At 43.2% G+C, this 27,468-nt stretch overlaps 1 protein-coding gene across 46 annotated transcripts in view; it reads right to left on the bottom strand.

Moving 5' to 3' along the window:
• Positions 1-1,480: 1,480 nt before the first annotated feature.
• Positions 1,481-27,468, bottom strand: part of SAP130 (Sin3A associated protein 130) — a 96,412-nt gene continuing 70,424 nt past the window's right edge. For 32 of the 46 annotated variants that reach the window (XM_084998534.1, XM_084998539.1, XM_084998529.1 and 29 more), the window contains 6 exons: positions 22,578-22,936; positions 17,543-17,791; positions 17,235-17,360; positions 4,029-4,132; positions 2,872-2,985; positions 1,481-2,428 (listed from right to left, as the gene is read on the bottom strand). In XM_084998534.1, the coding sequence (XP_084854660.1) occupies positions 2,270-2,428; positions 2,872-2,985; positions 4,029-4,132; positions 17,235-17,360; positions 17,543-17,791; positions 22,578-22,936 (1,111 nt within the window). In that variant the 3' untranslated portion in view covers positions 1,481-2,269. The remainder of the gene's footprint in view (positions 2,429-2,871; positions 2,986-4,028; positions 4,133-17,234; positions 17,361-17,542; positions 17,792-22,577; positions 22,937-27,468) is intronic. The other 14 variants (XM_021076319.2, XM_084998524.1, XM_084998520.1 and 11 more) reach the window with 1 other exon arrangement.

The raw sequence follows: 27,468 nt of genomic DNA, 5'->3' as shown, positions 1-27,468 counted from the left end.
CTTTTATCTTTTTAGGTCCGCTCCCGTGGCATATGGAGATTCCCAGGCTAGGGGTCTAATCTAGCTTTAGCCACCGTCCTGCACCAGAGCCACAGCAACGCCAGATCCGAGTCACATCTGTGACCTACACCACAGCTCAAGGCAACACCAGATCCTTAACCCACTGAGCCTGGCCAGGGATCAAACCCGCAACCTCGTGGTTCCTAGTCGGATTCGTTTCCACTGCGCCACAACGGGAACTCCTCCAACAAGCTGTTCTTAAATAACGCTGTATATGTAGATAGGATTTATCTCCCCCTCCCCCATCCATCCTTTCCCAACTTTTTTTTTTTTTTAAGGGCTGCACCCACAGCATATGGAGGTTCCCAGGCTAGGGGTCATGTCGGAGCTACAGCCCTGGCCCATGCCATAGCCACAGCAATGCCAGATCTGAGCCGTCTCTGCGACCTATACGACAGCTCATGGCAATGCCAGATCCTTAACCATTGAGCAAGACCAGGGATTGAACCCACCACCTCACGGTTACTAGTTGGATTCGTTTCCACTGTGCCACAACAGAAACTCCCATTCTTTCCCAATTTCTGATCATACTATCCTCACAACGTGAGGGAAGACAGAAAACACTTCTGTTCTAACCTGCACTGACATCAACACTAGCACTGACAAACTTCCTTTGACCGGAGTTACTGAAGTTTTGTTTAAACAGAGGGAAGAACTCCTTTAGAGAGAACAGGCCTGTAGTGTAGGATCCCAAATGTCTGGGTCTGTCCTTCACGTGCCAGCACACCACGTGCCATTGGGTCATATGCACAGCTGAGAAATGGAGGCAAAGCATCCCTGTTCTCGCAGTCACACTATACTGGCATCTAGTACACAATCAGGAGCACCTTCAAGTTCAAATATTCCAGTGCAGCAGCATTGATGGTGCCGAGGATTTGTTTAGCTTGGGCTATGCCATCCCTACAGCCTAACAGGACAAAGGCTGAGGGCTTGCTTTGCTTCCCTCTTCCCCAATCCTACAACCAGTGAGAGTTCATCTTTCCCCTTTGAGGAAGGCTGTTTCAGGAGAGCCAGAACACGGGTCCCAGAGACTGGATCAGAATCGGAACAGATTCCTGTCTCAAGTCTGTTCAGGTTAAGGCAAAAAGCCAGCCTGGGCTACCTTATCATTAAAGCTAGTTCACAGGGAGCAATAGCAGGCCTGTAAAGAAAACCTACTCTCCTCAAGTTTCACTCCCATTACCACAGCCTTAAGTGTCCTATACTATGACCAATTTATATCTGCCATGGGAGACAATACAACCAAAGGCCAACAGACTTCACCATTGTGACATCTTCAAAATACCAGGGCAAATGGAACTCCACATGGAACAGCACAACCACAACAGAGAAGACTCAACAATGAATGAGAAACTACAGCAGGGTAAAGAACTGAGTGAAGCTCAGATAGTGATGAACTTTATAAAAAGATGCAAACTGCTTATGTACAAAAACCTCTTTGAGTCTTTTATTGACGTTTGGAGATGTGCGGTACAGACAATTAACAGCATCACACCAGCTACAGAAGTACAGGTAACCAAGAATGTACTTCAGAACAAGGATCTCAGAGCATCTTGGTGCTGTTGCCTGCTCTGAACCTCCACAAAAACCCAACTCTGACACACGCAGGACAGACAATATAACAAGTTCACTTTGAAATGGTTCGTTAAAAAAAAAATGGTTAAGAATTGATAGTTCCAACCCTTTAGAGCGAGATGTGGCAGGTCTCTTGGTGCCATGGCACTGCTTTAGAAGGCCAGCGTGGGCATCTGAAGGTCAGACAGAGGGAGAACCGAATGGGGTGAGGGGAAGAGGTTGGATTTTCAGTGTAGGGAGAGAATGGATGGTCCGGGCAGATACTTTCAGTCCAGGCTCAGTATGGGTCCGGCGGGAATCCATCAGATAAATACAGTTTAGCAACTGGAAGGCGGAAAAGTGCCAGCCAGTTATTTGTGTCACTGATTCCAAGTGGGAGACACTGAGGCATCAGGAGTCACGGATGACACAGTACATGGAGAAGGAGACGCCTGGAGGAAAGACTGGAGGCCACTGTGCCAGATCAGCTCTGACCCTTCTGTGTCTCTGGATGCTATGGGTCCCTCTGCTTGCACGGGTGAATTAAAGAACGCTTCCTTTATTTCAATGTTCCACTTTGAAAATAAACACGGCCCTCCCCCCACCCCCAACGTCATTCTTCATAAATTCTGTTTCCAAAGACCTGATTTGGGGTCTAGACTTTTTCCTTCCGCTTCAATTTTGACACCTTCTTGACAGTCCCATTCTTGTTGAGAAGCTTCAGGACCCGATCTTTATGATCTAAAACCTTAAGCATGGAGTCTCTGGCCTCACTGATTTGATCCATCACAAGTTTACACCTCTGCATATTTCCCTGCAACAAAAGACACGTAGTCAATCAGTGTCTTCAAGACAATTTGGCTTTTAAAGAACTTCTCATCTTTGGGTGAAGCCATTTTGAGGCTTTCACATAGAAAAAAGGCCTTAGTATTTCCTCCTCTTCTTTATTTTTTGTCTTCTTAGGGCCGCACCCACGGCATATGGAGGTTCCCAGGCTAGGGGTCAAATTGGAGCTACAGCTGCCGGCCTATGCCAAAGCCATACTAGATCCAAGCCGAGTCTGTGACCTACACCACAGCTTACAGGAATGCCAGATCCTTAACCCACTGAGCGAGGCCAGGGATCAAACCCGGAACCTCAGGCTTCCTAGTCAGATTTGTTTCCACTGTGCCATGACAGGAACTCCAATAAGTTTTTACTAAAGGTATTAGTGGACAGAAGTGGGAGAAGTAAGAAGAGAAAAGGGCCCTTTCAAACCTGTATTAGTTCATTTATTCGGTGTAAATCATCATCAGTTGCTGCTTTTTTCTTTGGGATAATCCCTTCCTGTAGATTGGTGAGTCGTTCATAAACATCGTGTTCTAGATTCGTCTGCAACAAACAAGAGGGAGGGCATCATGACCTTGGGGATGCTTTTCTTTGTCAAACTTGGGCAAACAACCCACATTGAATCACCTGTGTAAACTGGTATAAGATCTGTTTGGGTGATAAAATTTTCCCCCAATGAGTAAGGTACAGTACAATAAAGAAAACTCATCAACAACTTGTTATAATTCAGAGTCCATCCTCCCAGATAACTTTTAAATACTGCCCTTATTACAGTTCCTCTGAAAAACAAGTCTTGTAAGTTTCATAGAAATCTGCTTTAATGAAAGACAAAAACCAGTCATGGCACCACATCTTAAAAAAATACTCATAAAAGACATTGTTTTTCAGATTACTGCTACTCTAGATGAAAGACTCTGTGAGATTATTATTTTCATCACCTCCTCTTTACCTTGTTGAAGGAAGGCTTCCGACCCTGGGGTGATGGAAATGGCCGAACACATAACACACTGGACAGCTGGGATCAACAGCAGTTTACTAGTCAATATACTCTCAGCCTAGGGGCAGACACCGCACACCCCACAGGGCCACATGCGGGATGCACTCCATGAACGGGCAGGGAATACAGTGCACAAACAGGCGCTGGAGTAGGCAGGCTTTGTAGTATTAAGAGGGAGCATTTATTTGAATAAGCTGGCAGAGAACTGAAGCCCACTATTCAGGGAGAAGTAGGAACTGTGCCTGGTCCCCACGATAAGGAGCAGACTGAGGAGGAGGGGCTTACAGTTCAGCTATTTGAGGCTCCCTCTGTTTCAGATGTCACAGCAGCACATAAAACTAAACCTTCATTGTAGGTCTTACATTATAGTTGTTCAGTATATTTTGGTTATGGAGACCAAAACTAAGATATATCGAGATTACAATTACATCCCATGGAATAGACACAGTAATTATATTACATGGCACATATAAAAATTTCACCATGACCCACGTTAACTGGAAATGCTTCAGTCAATCACTCAAAAGAAAATGCTCTATGAACTGAGGTGTCTCCAGCAAGACGTAGCAACCGCTAAAGAGCCACCTACCAGCTGCAGCAATTGGGCGGCACAGAGGTGGACTTTCCAGCCTTGGGCACGACAGGATACTCCTTTCTGATTAGCTATTTCCTGCAGCATAGCTTTCTTCTCCTCTGGAAGCATAAAAAAAAGCATATTTTAGTATTTTTTCTTGGCCATGCCCACAGCATGCAGAAATTCCTGGGCCAGGGACCAAATCTGCACCATAGGGGTGGCAATGCCGCATCCTTAACCTGCTAGGCTACCAGGGAACTCCCTGTGAAGTTTTAACATTACTGTTTGTTTTAACTAAGACTTAAAATATTTTTTCACATTACATAGGTAATTCAGAAACATTAAAAAACCCCACTCTTATTTATTAAAAAAATAATTTTGACAAATCTCTATTTGTCAAAAATGATACAATGTACAATGTACAACACCAAGGCTGAACTCTAATGTAAATGATGACCTTTGTGCTTTTTTAAAAACAGGGGTTCCTGAGCTAGGGGCTGAATTGAGGTGCAGCTGCCGGCCTATGCCACAGCCCTGGCAATGCTGGATGGAGCCACACCTGTGATGTACACCACAGCTCACGGCAACGCTGGATCCTTAACACACTGAGTGAGGCCAGGGATGGAACCTGCATCCTCATGGATACTATTTTGGATTCTTAGCCCACTAAGTCACAACAGGAACTCCAATGATGACCTTTGGCTGATAATTATATGTCAGCTTAGGCTCATCAAATGTAACAGATATATCACTGTGGTGAGGGGTGTTGATCATGGAGGAGGCTACATGTGTGTGGGGGTGGGGGGGGACGGGAAATCTCTTTATCTTCCATTCAATTTTGCTTTAAACCTAAAAGGGATGAATGTTACTTCTTAGAGCACCTGAAAGTACTTGTATTTCAGTTACCAAAGGAGACAGGATGGGAGGTGGGGAGGGATGAGGTGGGAGTTTGAGATGGCAATGCTATGAAATTAGGCTGTGATGATGGTTGTATAACTATAAATATAATAAAATTTACTGAGTTTAAAAAAAGATACTTGCATATTTCATTGTGAGCATTAAAAGAAACTTTTTCGTTTGAAATAAATTATAGATTCATAGACATTGCAAAGACAGTACAGAGATTTGGTAAGAGACTGGTATCTAGAATATGTGAGGAATTCTTACCACTCAATAATAAAAAGATAAACCATTTAAAAAGGGCAAAGGATCTGAACAGACATTTCTCCAAAAAAGAGATACGATGGCTAATAAACTCATCATTAGGCATTAGGAAGTGCACATCAGAACCACAGTGAAGTACCACTTCATACCCATTAGGATGCTATAAAGAAAAAGCAAGTAAGGGTTGGTGAGGATGTGGAGAAATCACAGCTCTCAGGCATTGCTGCTGGGAAAATAAAATGTATTCACTTGGGAAACCAGTCTGGGAGTTCCTAAGGTATTAAATATAGTTACCACACAACCCAGAAATTCCATTCCTAGGTATATGCCCAAGAGAAATGAAAACAGATGTTCCCACACAAATTTGGACAAAAATGATCACAGCACCATTATTCATAATCATCAAAAAAATGGAAACAAACCAAATGTCCATGAAGTGACGTAAGGATAAATAAAATGTGGTGTATATATCCATAAAACAGAATGTATTTGTTTTATTTTATTTTTTGTCTTTTTGCTATTTCTTTGGGCCACTCCCTCGGCATATGGAGGTTCCCAGGCTAGGGGTCGAATCGGAGCTGTAGCCACTGGCCTACGCCAGACCCACAGCAACGTGAGATCCGAGCCGTGACTGCAATCCACACCACAGCTCATGGCAATGCTGGATCGTTAACCCACTGAGCAAGGGCAGGGACTGAACCCGCAACCTCATGGTTCCTAGTCGGATTTGTTAACCACTGCGCCACGATGGGAACTCCCAGAATGTCTTTGGTGTGGAGGGGTGAAGGTGGCAAGAGTGGGGATGGTGGCTAAGCGTGGTAAAGTTTCTTACTGGGGTAATGAAAATATTTTAAAATTAACTGCTGTGATGGATGGGCAACTCTCTGACAAATCAATGAATTGTACACTTTAATGGGTAAGTTGTATGCTATGTGAAATATGGCTTAATAAAGCTATTATTGGGGGAAAAAATAGTAAAGAGAGGAGTTCCTGTCATGATGCAGCAGAAACAAATCTGACTAGGAATCATGAGGCTGTGGGTTCAATCCCTGGCCTTGCTCAGTGGGTTAAGGATCTGACATTGCTGTGAACTGTGGTGTAGGTTGCAAACACAGCTCAGATCCCACATTGCTGCGGTTCTGGTGTAGGCCAGTGGCTACAGTTCCAGTTGGACCCCTAGCCTGGGAACCTCTATATGCCACGGGTGTGACCCTCAAAAGCAAAAAAAAAAAAAAAAGTAAAGAGAGGTCAAGTTCTTCTCCCTTACCTTGTTCCTCCCACTGTGAACACCTTAACAAGTGCAGCACAGTATCATACCCAGGAAATGGACACTGACGTAAAGGGAAGATACATCGTGTCCTGTGCAGATTCAGAACTACTGCATCACCATTCATCTCTCCTGTACTACACTTTTATGATCACACCACCCCTGCCCCATGACTAACCCCTAGATCACCAATTTGTTCTGTGCAATTTTGTCAATTCAAGATTGTTATATAGATAGAATCACGTGGTATATGTCCTTCTAAGTTTAGCTTTTTCCACTAAGCACAGGCACAATGCCCTTGAGACCCATCCAAGCTGTTGCATTAGTAGTTCTTTCCTATCCATTCCTCAGTAGTACTCAATGATACTACAGTTTGCTTAACCATTTGATGTCATCTGTGTTGTTTCCAGCTTTTGCCTCTTACTTAAAAAGCTGCTATGAACACCTGTGTATAGGTTTTTGTGTGGATACAGGTTTTCATTTTTCTGGGATAAATGCCCACGAGTGCAGCTGTTGGGTCATACAGTAAGTCTGTGTTTAGTTTTAATGAAACTGCCAAACTCTTTCCACAGCGGCTCAGCAATGTATGAGACAACTGACTTGTGCTCTGACAGTGTTCTGCTAAGCAACTTCCCCAGTGAAACCTGGGAAATTTTTAAACCATCCTTTAAAGTCTTTGGGAAAGGTCCCCAAGGGCAAACGGCAATGTAGGAAGATCTATTCAAGCAAGTCTACTAAAATGTGGTAACAACAGTAAGTCTGCAGTGTTTGAACCAAGGCTGTTCCCGTTCTCCTTCTCCTCAAGCTCAGAGAGGCTGAGACTCCATTCCAGATTGCTGCAGCCTAGAACACAGGCTCCCCTGTCCTCCAACTCCTAGGGAGAGGACTTTCCTCCCAGGAGTAGCAGGTCATTTCTCATCCTGATCCCTAGTGCTAAGGCTAAGTCCCAGTTGAGTCTAAGCGACAAGTGGGGGGCTCCCGGGGCTCCCTTCTGTTCAACCCCCACTTGTAGAATGGAGGCTATGCCTTAGGCAAGGGGTGCTGAGAACACTGGGGCCCCAGGAGGCCTTTTTTTGGCTTGTGACATAGTGGCTTCAGGCCAGGAGAGGCAAGTTAAGTCAACACCAGGCTGCTCATTCCTCTTCCCTCCACTGAGTGCTCACTTTGTAGAGTGAGGTGCTACTCAGAGAAGGCTGCCAACCCCCCCACCACCACCATCTCCAGAGCCTTAGGCTCAGAGCTTTTGCCTGCAGGGAGCAAGAGGCCATGAAATAGAAAACTTCTAATCTCTTTCCAAAGGAACAAGCTCTACTTTCAATAGTGTGAAGTTCAAAATTAAAGGTGCTCCCAAGAACAGTGGAGGGTGTAGGGAAGGAAAGTGGGTCAAAATGCACAGACCCGATGGACACACAGCTTAGACTGTGCAGGAGAGAACATGGAACAAGACAGCTGGCAGGAGTGCTCCTGAGGGAAGAATACCATGCACTGACCTCAGGAACCATCCTGCCCAAGAGCTACAATGTGACTGTGTTAGTCTGAAGAGGAGTTTGTGTTTCAAGGCATACTCCAGTGCTGTGTGCTAGCAGAGCAGATGGCATGCAAGTTTCAGTGGATCATCAGCTGGATGTGGTCAGGGCAACAGTGGGAAAGAACCCTATCAATACCACTGTCATCCCAGGGTGACTGTGGAGGCAACCCAAAGCCACGCCTCCCCAAGGAGTTACATCAGAGCCTGAACATGCCATGCTGCTGCTTGGACAGAAGGATTAGACTTGCATACAAAAATCTTGCTGGTCACTAAACAAACTAGCAAATGACAATAGCAAGTCTTGGAGGAGGCAGGGAGATTAGTGTCCAGAGTTAACGATAGTTTACAACATCCAGTTTCCAACAAAAATTATGAAGCATGCAAAGAAACAGGACAGTATGACCCACATATGGGGAAAAAGAGACAGGCATCAGAAACTGCAGGATAAGAGTGACTAGATTTCAGATTTATCAGAAAAAGATTTCAAAGCAGCCATTATGGATAAATTCAGAATGCAAAGAAAGCATGAGTGAAGGAGGTATGATGACCATGTCACATTAAATAGAGAATAACAATAAAAACATAGGGATTACTTATTTTCTTTCTTTCTTTTTCCTTTTCTTTCTTTCTTTTTTTTTTTTGGTCATTTTAGGGCCACACCTGTGGCATATAGAGGTTCCCAGGCTAGAGGTGGAATAGGAGCTACAGCTGCCAGCCACAGAAATGCAGGATCCTTAACCTACTGAACGAGGCCAGGGATCGAACCTGCGTCCTCATGGATACTCGTCAGATTCATTTCCACTGAGCCACGATAGGAACTCCATAGAAATTACTTTTTAAGAAAAGAACCAAGTGAAAATTCTGGAGTTAAAGAGTACAATAAAGGAAATTTAAAAATCTACTAGAGGGGCTCAAGAATAGAACTGGATTGGTACAAAAGAGAATTAGTAAAGTTGAAGACAGCTTGATAGAGGTTATGCAAGCTGAAGAACGGAGGGAAAAAAGAAATGAAGAAAAATGAACAGGGCCCCAGAGGAATGTGGAACACCATTAAGAGCACCAAGGTATGTATCATGGAGTACCAAAAGGAAGAAGTATTCAAAGAAAAAATGGCTGAAAACTTCTCACATCTATTGAAAAACAGATATAACCTATATATCCAGGAAGCTCAAGGAACTTGAAGTATGATAAATGCAAAGATAAAAAGAGACATATCATAGTAAAAATGTTGGAAGTCAAAGCTGAGAAAATCTTCAAAAAGGCAAGACAAAAAATGATGCATCACTTACAAGATAAACCCCCAAAGCCCAGCAGCTAACAATGAAGGCTAGAAGGCAATGGAAGCTAGAATTCAAAATGCTCAAAGAAAAATATGAGAGATCTGGTTTTTCCACATCCTCACCAGCATTTGGCATTACCAGTATTTTTAATTTCAGCTACTTTGATAAGCATCTCAATTTAAATTCCTCTAATGGCTAGGGATAAACATTTTTTCTTGGCCATGCCCAGAGCATGTGGAAGTTCCTGGGCCAGGGATTGAACTCACACCACCACAGTGACCCGAGCCACTGCAGTGACAATGCCAGATCCTTAACCCATTGTGCCCACTTTCTAAAAATTAAATTTTTTACTCTTTTTTGTTTGTCATGTCTCCTGACATTCCTTTTGGCTTGATGGGTTTCTCATACTTCCCTTGATTCTGATGAACTTGACAATTTTAAAGAGTACTGGTTAAGTATTTTGTAGGATGCCCTTCTATTTAATTTGTCTGACGTTTCTCTTAGGATTAGATTGTGGTTATGGGTTTTTGAGAGCACACAGAGAAATACTGTCATCACTGCTTGTGAGGGTACATACTACTTTTTTTTTTGGCTGGAAGTTCCTGGGCCAGGGATTGGACCTGAACTACAGCAGTGACAACACAAGCGTTCCTTAACCATTAGGCCACAAGGGTATGTACTATCAAAGTGATTCATCACTGTTGAAATTGACTTTGACCACCTGGCTGAGGTGATGTTTATGAGGGGTCTCCACTATAATGTTAGTGTTTCACCCACCTCCCTCTTCCATACTGCACGCTTTGGATGCACGTCTACAGAGCCTACATTCAAGGGTAGGATTTATGTCCTCTTGGACCTAATCCTCAAGGACTAGGATTTAGGTCCTCTTGAACATCTTAGGTGATTGCCATCCATGTATCTTCTTTGGTGAAATGTCTCCTCACATCTTTGTCCATTTTCTAACTGGATCATTGTTTTTATTTACTTATAAGTATATATCCTATAGATCAGTCCTTTATGAGATACCTGATTTGCCAATATTGCCTCCCAGTCTATAGCTTGTATTTTCATCTTCCTAAGAGAGTCTTTCACAGATAAAAAAGGTCTTATGAAGTCCATTTTACTGATTGTTTGTCTTTTATAGATGGTGTTTTTGGTGTCATGTCTAAGAATTGTTCACCAAGCCCTAGGTTCTAAAGATCTGCTCCCAGGTTTTCTTCTAAAAGTTTCATAGTTTTATATTTCATGTTTAAATCTATTATCCATTTTCAGTTAATTTTTGTATAAAGTGTTGAGGATTAGGTTGAGGTTCTTTTTTTCCCCTCCAAACATATAGATGTTCAACACTATTTGTTAAGATGGCTTTCCTTCCTCCACTAAATTGCTTCTGCACTTTTTTTTTTTTTTTTTTTTTTTTTTGTCTTTTTGCCTTTTCTAGGGCCGCTCCCGAGGCATATGGAGGTTTCCAGGCTAGGCGTCCAATCGGAGTTGTAGCCACCGGCCTACGCCAGAGCCACAGCAACACAGGATCCGAGCCAGATCTGCGACCTATACCACAGCTCACAGCAATGCCGGATCCTTAACCCACTGAGCAAGGCTAGGGATCGAACCTGCAACCTCATGGTTCCTAGTCGAATTCGTTAACCACTGCGCCAGGACGGGAACTCCGCTTCTGCACTTTCATCAATAATCAGTTGGGCATGTGTGGATCTATTTCTGCATTTTCTACTCTAGTCCAGTCATCTACACACCTATCCCTCTGCAAATACCAAGCTGTTTTGAGTATTACAGCTAAATCAGTTTTATTACTGGTAACAATGATTTCTCTTATTTTTTGAGATAATTTTCGCTATTTTTTTTTTTTTGCCTTTTTGCCATTTCTTGGGCCGCTCCCGTGGCATATGGAGGTTCCCAGGCTAGGGGTCGAATCGGAGCTGTAGTCACCGGCCTACGCCAGAGCCACAGCAACGGGGGATCCAAGCCACGTCTGCAACCTATACCACAGCTCATGGCAATGCTGGATCATTAACCCACTGAGCAAGGGCAGGGATCGAACCCGCAACCTCATGGTTCCTAGTCGGATTCGTTAACCACTGCGCCACGACGGGAACTCCAATTTTCGCTATTCTTGTTTCTGTGTCTTTCCACATAATGTTTAGAACAAGCTTCACTATGTCTATAAAAACCTTTGAGATTTTGGTAGGAATTGTAGTCAATCCAGGGAGAATTGACATCCTTGAATTTTTTAAATCATGAATATTGTCTTTTCATTTATTTAGATCTTCTTTTATTTCTTTTATGAGCATTTTGCAGATTTTACCGAACATGTCCTATACGTTTGCAAAATTTGTACCTAAGTCTATCATTTTGAGAGGAATAACTATACATAGCATTATGTTTTCAATGTTTCCTCAATATTCCAGGTATCTAAAATTAAAATAGATATTTTTCATGTTGATACTGTATTCTGTGAACTTGCTGAATTTATTTATTAGTTACAGGAGGTTTTTTTTTTTTTTTGTAGACTCCTTGAGATTTTCTATGTAGAAAATGATGTTGGAGTTCCCATTGTGGCGCAACAGAGACAAATCTGACTAGTATCCATGAAGATGAGGGTTTGATCCCTGACCTTGCTCAGTGGGTTAAGGATCTGGTGTTGTCAAGAGCTGTGGTATAGGTTGCAGATGTGGCTAGGATCTGGTGTTGCTGTGGCTGTGGATGGCAGCTGCAACTCCAATTGGACCCCCAGTCTGGGAACTTCCATATGCCCTGGGTGTGGCCCTAAAAAGCAAAAAGCTAAAAAAAAAAAGAGAGAGAGAGAAAAGAAAATGATGTCATTTGCAAATAGAGACACTTTTATTTACTACTTTCCAACCTGTATAGCATTTTATCCTTTTCTTACAATGTGGCTAGAACTTCCAGCTTTTTACTAACAGGTAAGAGAAAAGGCCTTGACTTTTTGCTAATTTCAGGTAGAAAGACTTATGGTCTTTCGCCATTAAGTACAAATGTCAGCTCCAGTTTTTTTGGTAGACTTTTTTACCAAGTTGAGGAAGTCTTCCTCTTTTCGTATTTTTTAGTTTTTATCATGAATAAGTTTTGAATTTTCTGCAGCAATTGATACGATCATGTGACTTTGCTTTAGCTTTTGTTGTGGGTTGAACTGTGTCCTTCCAAAAGATAGGTGTAAGTCCTAACTCTTGGTACCTGTGAATGTGACCTTTGGAAGAAGGTCTTTGCAGATGTAATCAAGTGAAGAGGTTATAATGAGATAGGGTGGGCCCTGAACCCAAAGAGTCAAGAAACACAGGGAGAGTGCTAGGTGGAGATACTAGGGAGAAATTGGAGTATGCAGTTCCAAGCTGAAGAATACCTAGGGTTGCTGGCAACCACCAGAAGCTAAAAAGAGGTGAGGAAGGATTCTCTTCTACAGCCTTCAGGAAGGGCATGATCCTGCTGATAAGTTCATGCTGCTCTTCTTTTTCTAGGTTTTTTTTTTTTGGTCTTTTTAGGGCTGCACCCACGGCATATGGAGGTTCCCAGGCTAGGGGTCGAATTGGAGCTGTAGCTGCAGGCCTACGCCACAGCCACAGAACAAGGGATCTGAGCTGCATCTGCGACCCACACCACAGCTCAAGGCAACGCCAGATCCTTAACCCACTGAGCAAGGTCAGGGATTGAACCTACATCCTCATGGATGCTAGTCAGATTCATTTCTGCTGAGCCACGATGGGAACTCCCTTTTCTAGTTTTTTTGATGTAGAAACTTTGAGCTATTCCTCTTTTCTGATATAGGCATTTAGTGCTATACATTTGCCTATAAATGTATGCAACTAAAGCATACATTTATGCTTTAGTTGCCTTTCACATACTTTGGTATGTTGGTTGTTATTTTCATTCAGTTTTTTAAATTTCCCTTGAGACTTGCTCTTTGAGCCATTATTTAGACATGTGTTGTATAATTGCCATGGCTTGGAGGCTTTTCAGTTATCTCTGTCACTGGTTTCTAGTCCACCATAGTCAATGAAGATACTCTGTAGGATTTCAATTCTTCCAAACTTGTTGAGGTTTATGATTCTAAATATGGTCTATCTTGATATATTCTGTGTGCACTTGAGAGAATTTGTATTCTGCAGGTGTTGGAGTGTTCTATAAATGTCTACAAGATGTTGGTTTGTGAACATCCTTGCTGATATTCTGTCAAGTACTTTTTTTTTTTGTCTTTTTAGGGCCCCACCCATGGCATATGGAGGTTCCCAGGCTAGGGGTCGAATCAGAACTGTAGCCTCTGGCCTACAGCAGAGCCACGGCAACGCCAGATTGGAGCCACGTCTTCAATCTACACCACAGCTCATGGCAACGCCAGATCCTTAACCCACTGAGCAAGGCCAGGGATTGAACCAGCAACCTCATGGTTCCTAGTTGGATTGTTTCCACTGTGCCACGACGGGAACTCCCTCTGACAAGTACTTCTATCAACTGCTGAGAATAGGGCATCGATGTTCTAACTATAATCGCACATTTGCCTATTACTCCTTCAGTTCTGTTTTTGTTTCAAGTATTCTGAAGCTCTTGGTTTCTGTTGCCCACTTATATTTATTTAATGTTCAGTGAAAGGAGTTCCTGTTGTGGTGCAGCAGAAACGAATATGACTAGGAACCATGAGGTTTAGGGTTCGATCCCTGGCCTCGCTCAGTGGGTTAAGGATCAGGTGTTGCCATTAGCTGTGGTGTAAGCTGCGGATGCAGCTTGGATCTTGTGTTGTTGTGGCTGTGGCATAGGCCGGTAGCTGTAGCTCTGATTCAACTCCTAGCCTGGGAACCTCCATATGCCATGAGTGAGGCCCTAAAAAGCAAATAAATAAATAAATAAATAAATACATACATACATACATATTCAGTGTATTTATTTAATTAATTTTTTTGGCTGCGTCCATGGCATGTGGAATTGCAGAGCCCGGGATTCAAACCCACACCACAGCAGTGACAATGCTATATCCTTAACCTGCTGAGCCACCATGGAACTCCTGCCTATGTATTTTTTTTTTTTTTAATTTATTATTATTTTTTTAGTAGTTATTTCCCCAATACTGCCTATGTATTTTTAATCAATGTGTAATGTCTTTCTTTGTCTCTAATAATTTTCTTTCTTGTGAAGTCTACTTTGATATTAACTGCTCTTGTTTTTTGATTAATTTTTGTACTGGATATATTTTTTCATACTTTTACTGTCAATCTGACACATTGTATCTGAAGTTTCTTATAGGAAGAATAAAGTTGGATCCCTTTTTTTATTCTCTCTGCCAATCTTTTTTCTTTTTCTTTTGGGTATTTTTGTCTTTTTAGGGGCAAATCTGAGGCACATGGAGGTTCCCAGGCTAGGAGTCTGACTGGAACTACAACTGCCAGCAGACACCAGAGCCATAGCCAACATTGGATCCAAGCCTTGCCTGTGACCTACACCACAGCTCACAACAATGCTGGATCCTTAACCCACTGAGAGAGGCCAGGGATTGAACCCATGTCCTCATGGATGCTAGTTAGGTTCACTAACTGCTGAGCCATGACGGGAACTCCCTCTGCCAATCTGTTTTAATTGGTATGTTCAGACTGTTTACACTGAAGCTAACTACTGATACATAAGGCTGAGTCCATTATTTGTTTTCTATTTGTTCTCTGTGCTTCTTGTTCCTGTTTCTCTTTTCTTTCCTTTTTTCCATCTTTATTTCTTCTTCTTTTTTTTCCCCTTATCTTTTTTGGCTGCCCTGTGGCATATGGAGTTCCTGGACCAGGGATCAGATCCAAGCTGCAAATGTGACCTACGCTGCAACTTCGGCAATGTTAAGATTCTTAACCCACTGTGCTGAGCCAGGGATAGAACTCGTATCCCAGTGCTCCAGAGATGCCACTGATGCTGTTGTGCCATAGTGGGAACGCCTCCATCCTTATTTCTTTATATGAATATGACTTTAAAGCTAGGCAAAACAGTTCAATTAAGTGCAACAGTCAAAAGATTTGGCACAAGGTGATTAACATGAACATACATACTCCAATAGAAGATTTAGGAATCAATATATTCAGCTGTTAAATTGCCTTTCTTGAGATGGCTTTTGCAGAGGGAGTTTCAAAAAGCACTAAGACTCCTTTAATATGAATTATAATGTTACCAAGGAAAACTGTAAATATTTTATTGCTATGATATGGAATTCTTGTGGTATGAAGAAATGTTTGGTGGCTCTTATCCTGCTTCCACCAAGAGCCCACATTCTCTGACTTTGGAAATCTTTCCCTCTGTGAGGACGAAAAGCTGGGCAGTGCAGCTTTTCCATTCAGAAACTGAACTGTCAAGGCCCTTCACTCCTGCTAACAGGTACCAGTCAGTGCCACCCAATTCAGATTCATCCTGAGGCTTCAAGGAAACTCTCAGAGAAGCTTCCCACTAGAATTTATTTGAGGGAATGAGATATGTGACAACTCCTTTGAAAACTTACACTTCTCTGTGCAATGATTATATTTGAGACTAATGACACTTCAAATTTATCCAGAGAGATTTTGCAGATATTTGCAAAGTGCTATCATCCATTGTTTTTTGGTCTTTCTAGGGCCACCCTCACGGTATACGGAGGTTCCTGAATCCTCATGGATACAGTCAGATTCGTTTACACTGAGCCATGACAGGAACTCCAGCCATTTTTACTACATGTGGGTTTTATTCTCACGTTCAATAACCACAAAAACATTTACTGAGTGCTATCCCTGGCCCATTCCAAGGGCTTCACATATGATAAATAAAAGGTCCCCTTTTGTTTTTTTTTGGTCTTTTTAGGGCTGCACTGGCGGCATGTGGAGGTTCCCAGGCTAGGGGTGGAATGGGAGCTGTAGCTGCCAGCCTACACCACAGCCAAAGCAACGTGGGATCCGAGCCGTGTCTGTGGCCTACATCACAGCTCAAGGCAACGCTGGATCCTTAACCCACTGAATGAGGCCAGGGATCAAACCTGCATCCTCATGGATGCTAGTCAGATTTGTTTCCACTGAGCCACAGGAACTCCTAAAAAGTCTTTTGGAAAATACACTTCTTAGGGCTTGTGATGTCCACACACCTGCACATCTTGGGACTATGTTAGACCATGTCCAATAACGGTCCATTACAGCTCTTCCTCAACTACTCTGTGGGCTAAAGGGGTCATCTGTTACCACTTGGGGAGCTGGCAACACATGCTATCACTTACTCATTACAATAAGATTTCCGTAGCTTTCTGAGGCAAAAGATAATTTTCCAAATTTTATTTTATTTTTTTTGCTATTTCTTTGGACCGCTCCTGCAGCACATGGAGGTTCCCAGACTAGGGGTCGAATCGGAGCTGTAGCCACCGGCCTACGCCAGAGCTACAGCAATGCGGGATCCGAGCTGCATCTGCAACCTACACCACAGCTCACGGCAACGCCGGATCGTCAACCCACTGAGCAGGGGCAGGGACCGAACCCGCAACCTCATGGTTCCCAGTCGGATTTGCCAACCACTGCGCCACGACGGGAACTCCAATTTTCCAAATTTTAAACTCAAGTGTTTATTTTGCCTAAGTTAATAAAGTCTTGAGACTTTATAACAAAAACATGGTTCTTTTTGAAACTAGAATATTGATTCTGTCTTTCTATTCTACTTTTTTGCTTTTTAGGGCTGTACGTGCAGCATATGGAGGTTCCCAGGATAGGGGTCTAACTGGAGCTACAGATGCCGGCCTACGCCAGAGCCACAGATCTGAGCCGTGTCTGCAACCCACACCACAGCTGGTGGCAACACTGGATCCTTAACCCACTGAGTGAGGCCAGGGATGGAACCTGCAACCTCATGGTTCCTAGTGGGATTTGTTTCCATTGCAGCAGGACAGGAACTCTCCTCTATTCTACCGTTTATTTCGATATAGCTGAGTGAAAGGTCAATTGCATGCATTCACATCAGACATTTCTGGAGAAACTGACCTTTGACCCGGACGTCACTGTACCGCTGAAAGTGGTGGTAAGCAGCTTTCCAGGGGTTCCGATAGTGTCGGAGCAAAGTAATGGGAGGTCTTGGACGCACTGGGACATACCTCACACCTTCTTCATCTATTCAAAAGAGAAGAAAAAGAAGACATTAAATAGCTTACGATCTATTTGCAATGATCCTCCTGGTATAATTCCTGCAGGTGAGCTGTAAGTGAAATCTGGCTGGTAGACAGTTTCAAGGAGGGACTCTGGACTCAAGTGGGATGCTTCCCGAGACAACAGTTAGCTCAAGTGTGCATTACCAATATACTCCTTGGGAGGAGACTTGCGCTTCTCGGCCTTCACCAGAAGACTCTTGGCAGTGGACTTCTCGTCGTCCGTGCTGTTGGTCTCCATCATATCCCCTTCTTCTGTTGAAATCACGTGCTGCTGCTTCCGAGGCTTTTTCCTTGGGGAGGCACCGGGTGGTAGGTCACTTGTCGGCATGGACAGGTTGTTAGCCAGCAATGCCAGTGATGGAGACACGGTGTTGGTAGCCAGGGGAGGAACTGCTATCATAGGAAAAAGAGCGCACATGTCTATGAGAACCCAAACACAGTGGCAAGTGCTACTTGATTTCCATCAACGAGAAAGAGGAGAGACAGAAAAGAAAGAGAGCTCACATTTATGGAGTCTTCTGTGTGCCCAGGACTGTGCTAAGCACTCTAATTGTGGCAGACGCTGCCAACTGCTTCCCAGTTCCTCACAACTTCACCTCCCTCAGCGAGCTCCCCTCACTTTAAAATGGGCATACTGCCACTCAGCTGAAAGACCATATGGACCAGTCTCCCCCCAGAGCTCAATGTGGGCACTTGAAATGAAAATGCTAGTGCTCTGAAGATCTTTTTTTTTTTTTTTTTTTCCTTTTTGGCCATGCTAGGGTAATGTGGAAGTTCTTGGGCCAGGGATTCAACCTGCATCACAGCAGCTGATGAGTCCTTAACTGCTAGGCCACCAGGGAACTCCTGGTGTAAAGAAGTTTCCATGAAAGAAAGAAGGAATGACTCACTCCTTGTTGCTGAGTCCTTAACTGCTAGGCCACCAGGGAACTCCTGAAGTACTTTAAAGAAGTTTCCATGAAAGAAGGAAGGCATGACTCACTCCTGTGACTCTGGAGCTCAGATGGGATAGCTGGAGTTCCAGCAGTTATCTTGCATCAAGAGCATGAGGGTCAATGCTAGGGGTGGCTGGCGCCTGGATCCCTAGTGGTTTTATGGTGTCCACATACCGTGCCTGGACTGTCTGCTTCAGGATTTGCTTTGAGGAAGATAATAAAACCTTCTATGTTCAAGCCACTATTTTTCAAGCCATTGAGCATAAATTTTTAGGAGGTAACTCATTAACTCAGACAATCTTAATAATCTGAGTGAGCAGGCATTCTATCATGTCCTGATTTAAAGATGAGAATATGTGGCACAAATCATACAAGCAGGATATGGGAGAGGTGGGAGCTGAGTGAGACAGTCTGGTTTAGTTCAGAGCTTGGACTCTTTAACTACTTTAGTCCTCTGCCTCCAGATAAGCTTCATTCTTAGTATGGACTCAACAACTGTTGCTTGGGCTTGTATGGGTCAAACCATGATGAGAGTTCACCTTGATTTTTCTTCTGACTTTGGCTCCATCCTTCCCCTCCATCTTCCTCAGCCACCCACTCCCAATAGTCATACCCTCAACTCTGTAATTACATCTCAATTTCTAGCATCCGACTTTCCAGCCCAAAGCAATACCTTTACAGATCACAGCTCTTTGTAACTCACCTCCAACAATTTCTAGAGCCATTTGGAACTGTTACCCATTATCCAGACCCTCCCCCCCTTTTTTTGCTGTCGCACATGCCTCTAATATCCTCTCTCTCCTATCACTGGGTTTTAATTCTCCCATCATCATTTGCTTTATTTATTCATTTCCTGTCCCTTCTCTTGCTTCACTGTACTCACTGAGCAAAAGCACAACAGCTTAAATCTAACTCTTCAACTATCTGCACCTGTGCAGCTGAATGTAACCAGAGAAAAACAGAGCAACTCAGACAGGTCTCCCATCAGCTGCTCACTGACCTCAGGCAGGCCTTGCTGCTGCTGGACAACTCAGCTGCATCTGCTAAATCCATTCACCCTCCACACCACCTTACTCCCAGCCAATGAGCCTTCTTTCTATTTTACCGAAAAACAGAGAAATAATCAGAAGGAAACATCCCTAAGTTCCCATCCCATGTGCCCACTTACCTGCATGGTGAGCAGGCACTTCTTTCTCTTGGTCTCCACAAAGACAGATCCCTTCACAGAAACAACAGGTCCCACTCACTCTCACCTCCTCAGACATCGCTTCTGGAATTCTCATCTCCTTTCCCTGCATTATCAGTCCTTCCCCCCTCTACTGGATCATTCCCATTAACATACGCAAGTCATTTGTCCCATCTTAAAAGTAACTTCCTGTTGGCATCACTTCCCTTCAGACAGTGCCCTTCCTTTTTTGGGTGCTTTATAACAAGATCCTCAAGGTGTTTATACTCACCATCTCTAACATCCCCCTTCTAGCTTTCTCTTGAGCCCACTCCGCATCATGTTCTGACCAATATTATTACATGGAAACGGCTCAAGATCTCCATGACCTTAGTATTGCTCAGTCCTTACCTTAATTGATCTCTCAGCAGCCGTGACCCTTGTCCTGGCTTTCCAGGACACCACATATACCAGGGTATTTTATCCCTCTCCTCTGGCCCCTGCATTGAGTCTCCTTTGCTGGCTCTGCCTCCTCTCCCTCCTCAAAATGGTGCACTGCCCCAGGGCTCAGTTCACAACTGCTAGTTTCTTATCAGCGCTCATTCCTCAGGTGAGCTTATCCAGGCTCATGGATTTAAACATAATTCATAAATACAAGGACAACTTCCCAATTTCTATTTGCAACTTAATTTTCTTCCAAAAGCTAGGCTCACAGATCCAACTGCCTACCTGATGTGTCCATCTGAGGTCTAACAGAGGCCTCCCACTCACCACAGCAAAAACCAACTCCTAACCTCTCCCTATACAACAGAGTCCCTGCACCCTCTCCTGTCTCAGCAAGCGGCACCTCTATGTTTCCAGTTACTACGACCAAAACCTTTATCGTTGCCTCTGACGCCAGTCTCTCACTTACAACATCCAATCTTTGAAGAAGTCCTCTCCGTTCCACACCAACAGTCTATCTAGACTGTCACCACTTCATACCACGTGACTGCTACCCTGGTTGAAACCTTCACTGCCTCCTGAAATTAATGCACCAGCCTCTGAACATGTCCCCCTAAGGTGACCCTTGTTCCCACAGTCTTTCCCCACAGGGCAGCGACTGGTCTGTTATAACTGAGCTCAACTCCCTTCTCTGCTCAGAACCCGTCTAATAGCTCCCCACCGCCCTTAGCAAAGTCAAAGTCCTTACAGAGGTCCAAGGCTCTCACAATCCTGACCTGTTTCTCCCACTGCCCTTACTCACTCAGCTCATCTAACACTGCCTCTTTGCTATTCTTTGAGCACGCGAGGCATGTTCCTATCTTTGGCTTTTACATTTACTGCTCTCTTGGTCTGAACTGCTTTTTATCTATATATCCTCGTGGCCAGCATTTCATCTCTTTAATGTCTCTACTCAGAGACCATTTCCTCAAGTAAGGCCTTCCCTTTAAAACACTTTTAAAAATCACAGCTCTAGCCCTAATTTTCCCTTATACTTTGTCCCTGCTTTATTTTACTGTCTATTGTCCTTGCTATAATGTAAGCTCTAAGAGGATGGCGACGTGCTTGTTTTGAACAAGCTTGTATCGTGCATGTCTGGTGCCACGCCCTTCACAGTGTGAGGAATGACTACTGCCAGCCTCCTGGTACAGAAGGGTAAGAGGAACTATCCAGAACAATGAGAGAGATGGACAGCAAGATCGAGACTATTTTATTTCCCCTCCAGGGTTTATGCACGTCTTTCAACGGAATTGCTGAGGCTAAACATGGGTACCACGGAAGGGTACTTCATGGTATGATTAATGACAATAAATAAGGAAATAAATACATAGCAGGTTTCCTTTTCAGGGCTGCACTTGTGGTACATGGAAGTTCCCAGGCTAGGGATCAAACTGGAGCTGCACCTGCCGGTCTACACCACAGCCACAACAACACGGGATCCAAGCAACGTGGGAAACCTTGTGGATACTAGCTGGATTCTTAACCCACTGAGCCACAATGGGAACTCGTTTTTTCTTCTTTTTTTCTGTGGCAGGTTTAACAGCTGTAGACATAGCATGGCCACACCTCTTAACTAAAAGGACAGCAAGAGATGGGGGCCGTCATGCCAAAATGGTAAGAGGGTGATATGTGGTAACTACAGCACCAAGTTACTTACTTTCCACTTTGGTTTTGTCTGTGTTTCATCAGTATCATACACTGAATGTTACATTCATAGTCAGGAAAAATTAAGATTCCATAATAAATTGTTAAAAAAACAGAAAACAAAACAAATGAAAAGAAAACCTCCAAAGTGACCTGCCTTTTACAAACTAAAAGTTTAGAGCTAGGAAGAAAGAAAAGGGGTAATGGTAGTTAAATCTTAGTTTTAAGATTTAACTAATCACAAATAAGTTTAGAACTATTTTCAACAATACAAATTTTACTTTATTGCACATACATGGCAACAAAAATTGTCAGGGGATAAATTGTAAATTACTTACCCCTCTGCTATAATCACATTGTGATCCCTTTTTACATGGCAGTATTTTCTTTTCCTTTTTCTTTTTTTTGTCTTTTTAGGGCCATGCCTGCGGCATATGAAGGTTCCCAGGCTAGGGGTCTAGTCGGAGCTGCAGCTGCTGGCCTACACCACAGTCATATAGCAATGCCAGATCTGAGCTGTGTCTGCAACCTACACCACAGCTCACGGCAATGCTGGATCCTTAACCCACTGAGTGAGGCCAGGGATCAAACCCACAACCTCATGGTTCCTAGTCAGATTCGTTTCTGCTGTGCCGCAACGGGAACTCCAACATGGCAACATTTTCTTAATGAGTACAAGAGGCTATGCGTAAAGATATTCTTAGGGAAATAATAATCTTTTTCATGATTTTGGTAAGAAAATTAATTATAAAAGGGCAGCAAAATGGTTTTAGTTTTCAAAAGGCACTTTATGCTTCTTCTATTTATTAAAAACTAATAAAATACAAGTATAAAATGGGCATCAAGGAGTCAGGCTTCCTGCCTGAGGGTCACACAAGAGTTTGGACTCAGGAGATTTAGAGAATGGGGAAGAAGCAATTGCCAATTAAGAGTATTCTGATAATGAACTTACCGGAAACCGGTCTCATGATGTCCATTGGTTCCACTTCTTCTTTAACTTTTATTTCAGGAACAGGAGGGCCCAAAACGGAGGAGAGACTGCCACCTACTGCTGCTGATGGTGGAGGGGCAGCTGCAATGGTAGTGATGGGTGGAGTGATGGGAACTGCTCCAGGAATGGTTGGAAGGGCGACGGCTGGTTGTGATGGGGGGCTAGCTGCTGTAATCATGGTTGGAATGGTTGGTGGAGGCTGCTGGGCGGTGGGTGGGACTGCGATGGTGGGCTGATCAGTATTTTGATTGGATATGGTCTCCATTGACACAGTGACTGGAGTGGCCATAGATACATGGATTTCTGACTTGGGTTTGGCACTGAAATACAAAAGCAAAGATGATGTAGAAAGCAAGAACAAACTTGGAGCATCACAGAAAATTAGTTATTTGTGCAATTGTTTTTGTACAACAAACAGCACAACTAAAACTCTATTCCTTGATTTAACTAAATTAAATAATTAATTTATTTTTTGCTTTTTAGGGCCACACCTGTGGCATACAGAGGTTCCCAGGTTAGGGGTCGAACTTGGAGCTGCAGCTGCCAGCCTATGCCACAGCCACAGCAATGTGGGATCTGAGCCGCGTCTGTGACCTACACCACAGCTCATGGAAATGCCAGATCCTTAACCCATTAAGCAAGGCCAGGGATCGAACCCACAACCTCATGGTTCCTAGTTGGCTTCATTTCCGCTGCACCACAATGGGAACTCCATAATCCTTGATTTTAAAAATGAACTTAAAGGTAACTTTGAAAAGGAATTCAAGTTTTAAAATTATCTCCACCTTGGAGTTCCTGTTGTGGTGCAGTGAAAACAAATCTGACCAGGAACCATGAGGATGGGGGTTCAATCCCTGGCCTCACCCAGTAGATTAAGGATCCGGCATTGTCGTGAGCTGTGGTGTAGGTTGCAGATGTGGCTCGGATCATGCCTTGCTGTGGCTGTGGTGTAGGCCAGCAGCTATAGCTCTGATTTGACCCCTAGCCTGGGAACCCCCATACCGAAGGTGTGGCCCTAAAAAGAAAAAAAAAATTAAAGAAAAAAAAATTATCTCCACCGTGACCCATTCCAATCAAGTTTTCATAAGGTGGTAATGGATTTAACTTATAAAACAAAGAACATTTTATTATTATTATTATTTTTTTTGTCTTTTTGCCATTTCTTGGGCCGCTCCTGCGGCATATGGAGGTTCCCGGGCTAGGGGTCGAATCGGAGCTGTAGCTGCCAGCCTACGCCAGAGCCACAGCAACGCAGGATCCGACCTGCGTCTGTGACCTACACCACAGCTCACGGCAACGCCGGAACCATGACCCACTGAGCAAGGGCAGGGATCGAACCCGCAACCTCATGGTTCCTAGTCGGATTTGTTAACCACTGCGCCACGACGGGACTCCACAAAGAACATTTTAAAGGAATAAATCAAACCACATCAATGAAAGACAACCAAGTTTCATTACAGTGTACTTTTTTCCTCCAAGAATTCCTTAATTCATGTTGCCTGAGGCGTTTTTAAAAAATAACAATTGTACTCCTACTTCATATGTAGTTTCTTGTAAACTTATTTTATAACTTCATCTACTTCACACGTCCAGCCCTTTACCCAAGGACACCATTCTTATAACTTTCCAGCATGTTTTACCAAAGATACTCCAGATATCTAAAGTAACTACAGTGTTCTGAAATACTTATTTTGGACTTTCACTGTGACCAAAGCATAACTACACATCATTATTTCTGCAACAGCTCAGATTATAGCCCTACGTGCTATGGCTAAAGCCAAAAAAGAAAAGATAAAAGTACATTCTTTTTTTTTCTGCCTTTTTAGGGCCATACCTATGGCATATGGAAGTTTCCAGGCTAGTGGCAGAATTGGAGCTGTAGCTGCTGGCCAACGGCACAGCCACAGCAACTTGGGACCAGAGCTGTGTCTGCGATCTACACCACAGCTCACCATGGCAACGCCAGTTCCTTAACCCACTGAGTGAGGCCAGGAAGCCAGTTTATATAAGAGACCTGAGCGTTCATGGATTTTGACATTTGCAGTGGCCTACCTTAGTCACGGAACCAATGCCCTTCGGATACTGAGGGATGACTACTGTAGGACTCCACTTATATGAAGTACCTAGAATAGTCCAATTCATTAAAAAAGCAAGCAAAACAGTGATTTCCAGGGGCTGAGGTGAGGAACAATGTTGTATAATGGGTATACAGTTGCAATTTTGCAAGATGAAAAATCGGAGATCAGTTGTGCAACCGTATGGATGTACTTAATACCACTAAAATGCGTAATTAAAAAATGGTTAAGATGGTTAAAAAACCCAAAACATGTATCTAATTAAGGAATTATATTCAGACTATGTAAACACCTCTGTAAACTCAACACTAAGGAAACAATCCCATTAGAAAATGGGCTCAACACATGCATGATGAAAATATTCTTTGCTAAAGAGAATATTCAGATGGCTAATAACCACACAAAATGATGCTCAACACGATTAGCTATTAGAAATATGCAAAGTAAAGCTTCAATGATATACGACCACACACATATCAGAATGGTGAAAATATACATCCTTTTTTTGCTTTTTAGGGCTGCACCTGCAGCATATGGAGGTTCCCAGGCTAGGGCCTGAATTTGAGCTGCTACACCACAGCCACAGCCACAGCAATGTGGAATCTGAGCTGCGTCTGCGACCCACACCAAAGCTCACAGCAACACTGGGCCCTTAACCCACTGAGAATGGCCAGGGATCGAACCCATATCCTCATGGATCCTAGATGGGTTTGTTAACTGATGAGCCACGAAGGGAACTCCTTTTTTCTTTTTCTTTCTTTGTTTTTTTAGAATGGTAAAAAAAAAATATATCCTATGATATCAAGCATAGGAAAGAATATGAGTATCTACAAAAAACTTCTTAGAACTAATAAATGAGTTAAGCAAGGTTATATAATAAACAGATCTCACGTGTTGCAGCTATGAATTTAAAATGGTACAGTCACTCTGGAAAATAGTCTGGTGGTTTCTGACAAAATTTAAAAAATATTGGAGTTCTCTTGTGGTGTGGTGGGTTAAGGATCAGGTGTTGTCACTGGAGCAGCCTGGGTCGCTGCTCTGGCATGGGGTTTGATCCCTGGCCAGGGAACTACCTCCCACATGCTAAAGATGTGCCCACCTCAAAAAAAAAAAATAAATAAATATATATATTTTTGGTCTTTTCTAGGGCCGCTCCCATGGCATATGGATGTTCCCAGGCTAGGGGTCGAGTTGGAGCTGTAGCCACCGGTCTACACCAGAGCCACAGCAACACAGGATCCGAGCCACGTCTGTGACCTACACCACAGCTCATGGCAATGTTGGATCCTTAACCCACTAAGCAAGGCCAGGGATCGAACCCGAAACCTCATGGTTCCTAGTCGGATTCGTTAACCACTGAGCCACGATGGAAACTCCCAAAATAAATAAATTTAAAAAATACAATGTACAGTATAATGCAGCGACTACACTCTTGGGATTTTTATCCTAGAGAAATGAAATGTGTGTTTATCCAGAACTCTGCAGATGAATGTTTAGAGCAGCTTTATTTGTAATAGCCCCAAACTAGAAACAACCCCAATGTACTTCAGTGAGCAAACAGACAAATAAATTCTGGTATATCCATATTTTTTTTCCTTTTAGGGCCACACCTGTGGCATATGGAAGTTACCAGACTAGAGGTCAAATCACAGCTGTAGCTGCCTGCTTATACCAAAGTGGCAGCAACACGGTATGCAAGCTGTGCCTGCAACCTACACCCCTACAAATCTATTCATGTGATAAAATTTCAAAGTAGTATACACCAAAAGAAAAAAAAGTACATTATACAAACTGGTGACATTTTAATACCATCTGTAGTTAAGTCAACAGTATTGTACCAATGCCAATTCTTTCATTTTGAAAATATACTAGTTTTACATGTAAAATGTAATCATTTGGGGAAGCTGGATAAAGGGTACATGATAACTTTATTATTTTTGCAGCTTCTTGCAAGTCTTAAATTATTTCAAAATAAGTATTTTAAAAATAAAAAATTCTTACCAGAGGTAAGAATTATCCTGGAATTAAAGAGAATCAAAAGATGAAGTAACCAGAGACATCAGCAAAAACACAAGATCTCTGAAAACTCCCTTTCATAAAAGCAACAAAAAAATTGCCCCCCCAAAAAAGAATGAAAAAAAAGTCAAACAACAACTTTTTCTGAACACAGAAATTAATCAAAGGCTATCAACAATCTGGCAAAATTATTCCAGAAAACAGACTGAATCTTGGTAAGAACAGTAAATTTTGCGGTGTTTTAACCTGCACTATTTCCATTCTTTCATCTCCAATTCCACACTCCAACAGTCCTCTTATCAGCCAACACCACATCCCAGTGAAAACCAGCAGCCTGACAGCTACCAGAGGGGTCATAACCACTACAAACCTTCCTCGCCAAAGAATGACCATCATAGGACCTGTTTGGTCATTATCATATGTAAGACTGACTTATTTGACCTGACTTGGAGCTTATCAGCACAAACATCCTTTTCCCGAGGGGTGTTTCTGGAAAAAATTAGAGGCAATCAGTCAGGTTCTCTGCTGACAACAGGGCAGACAATGAGCTAGCTAAAATACTTGAAAGGTGATATCCACCAGGGCTGTGAAAAGCTCTGACGTAGCACTTCTGGCAGTCTAGGAATCAACACGAATACACAGGACTGTCTGCATACCCATCCAGGGCTGTGGAATTCCACACTCCAACAGCCTAGGGAAGAACTCAAAGGGCCTAGGGAAGAACTCAAGGGCCCTAAGCACTCAACTCTGGCTGACTGTGA

Source organism: Sus scrofa, chromosome 15 (assembly GCF_054392235.1).
Source record: "Sus scrofa isolate SSC_HxYL_T2T_F1_AM1 chromosome 15, Sscrofa_HxYL_maternal_Yorkshire_Landrace_v2.0, whole genome shotgun sequence".
NCBI lineage: Eukaryota > Metazoa > Chordata > Mammalia > Artiodactyla > Suidae > Sus > Sus scrofa.
This window is presented reverse-complemented; position numbering and strand designations above follow the sequence as displayed.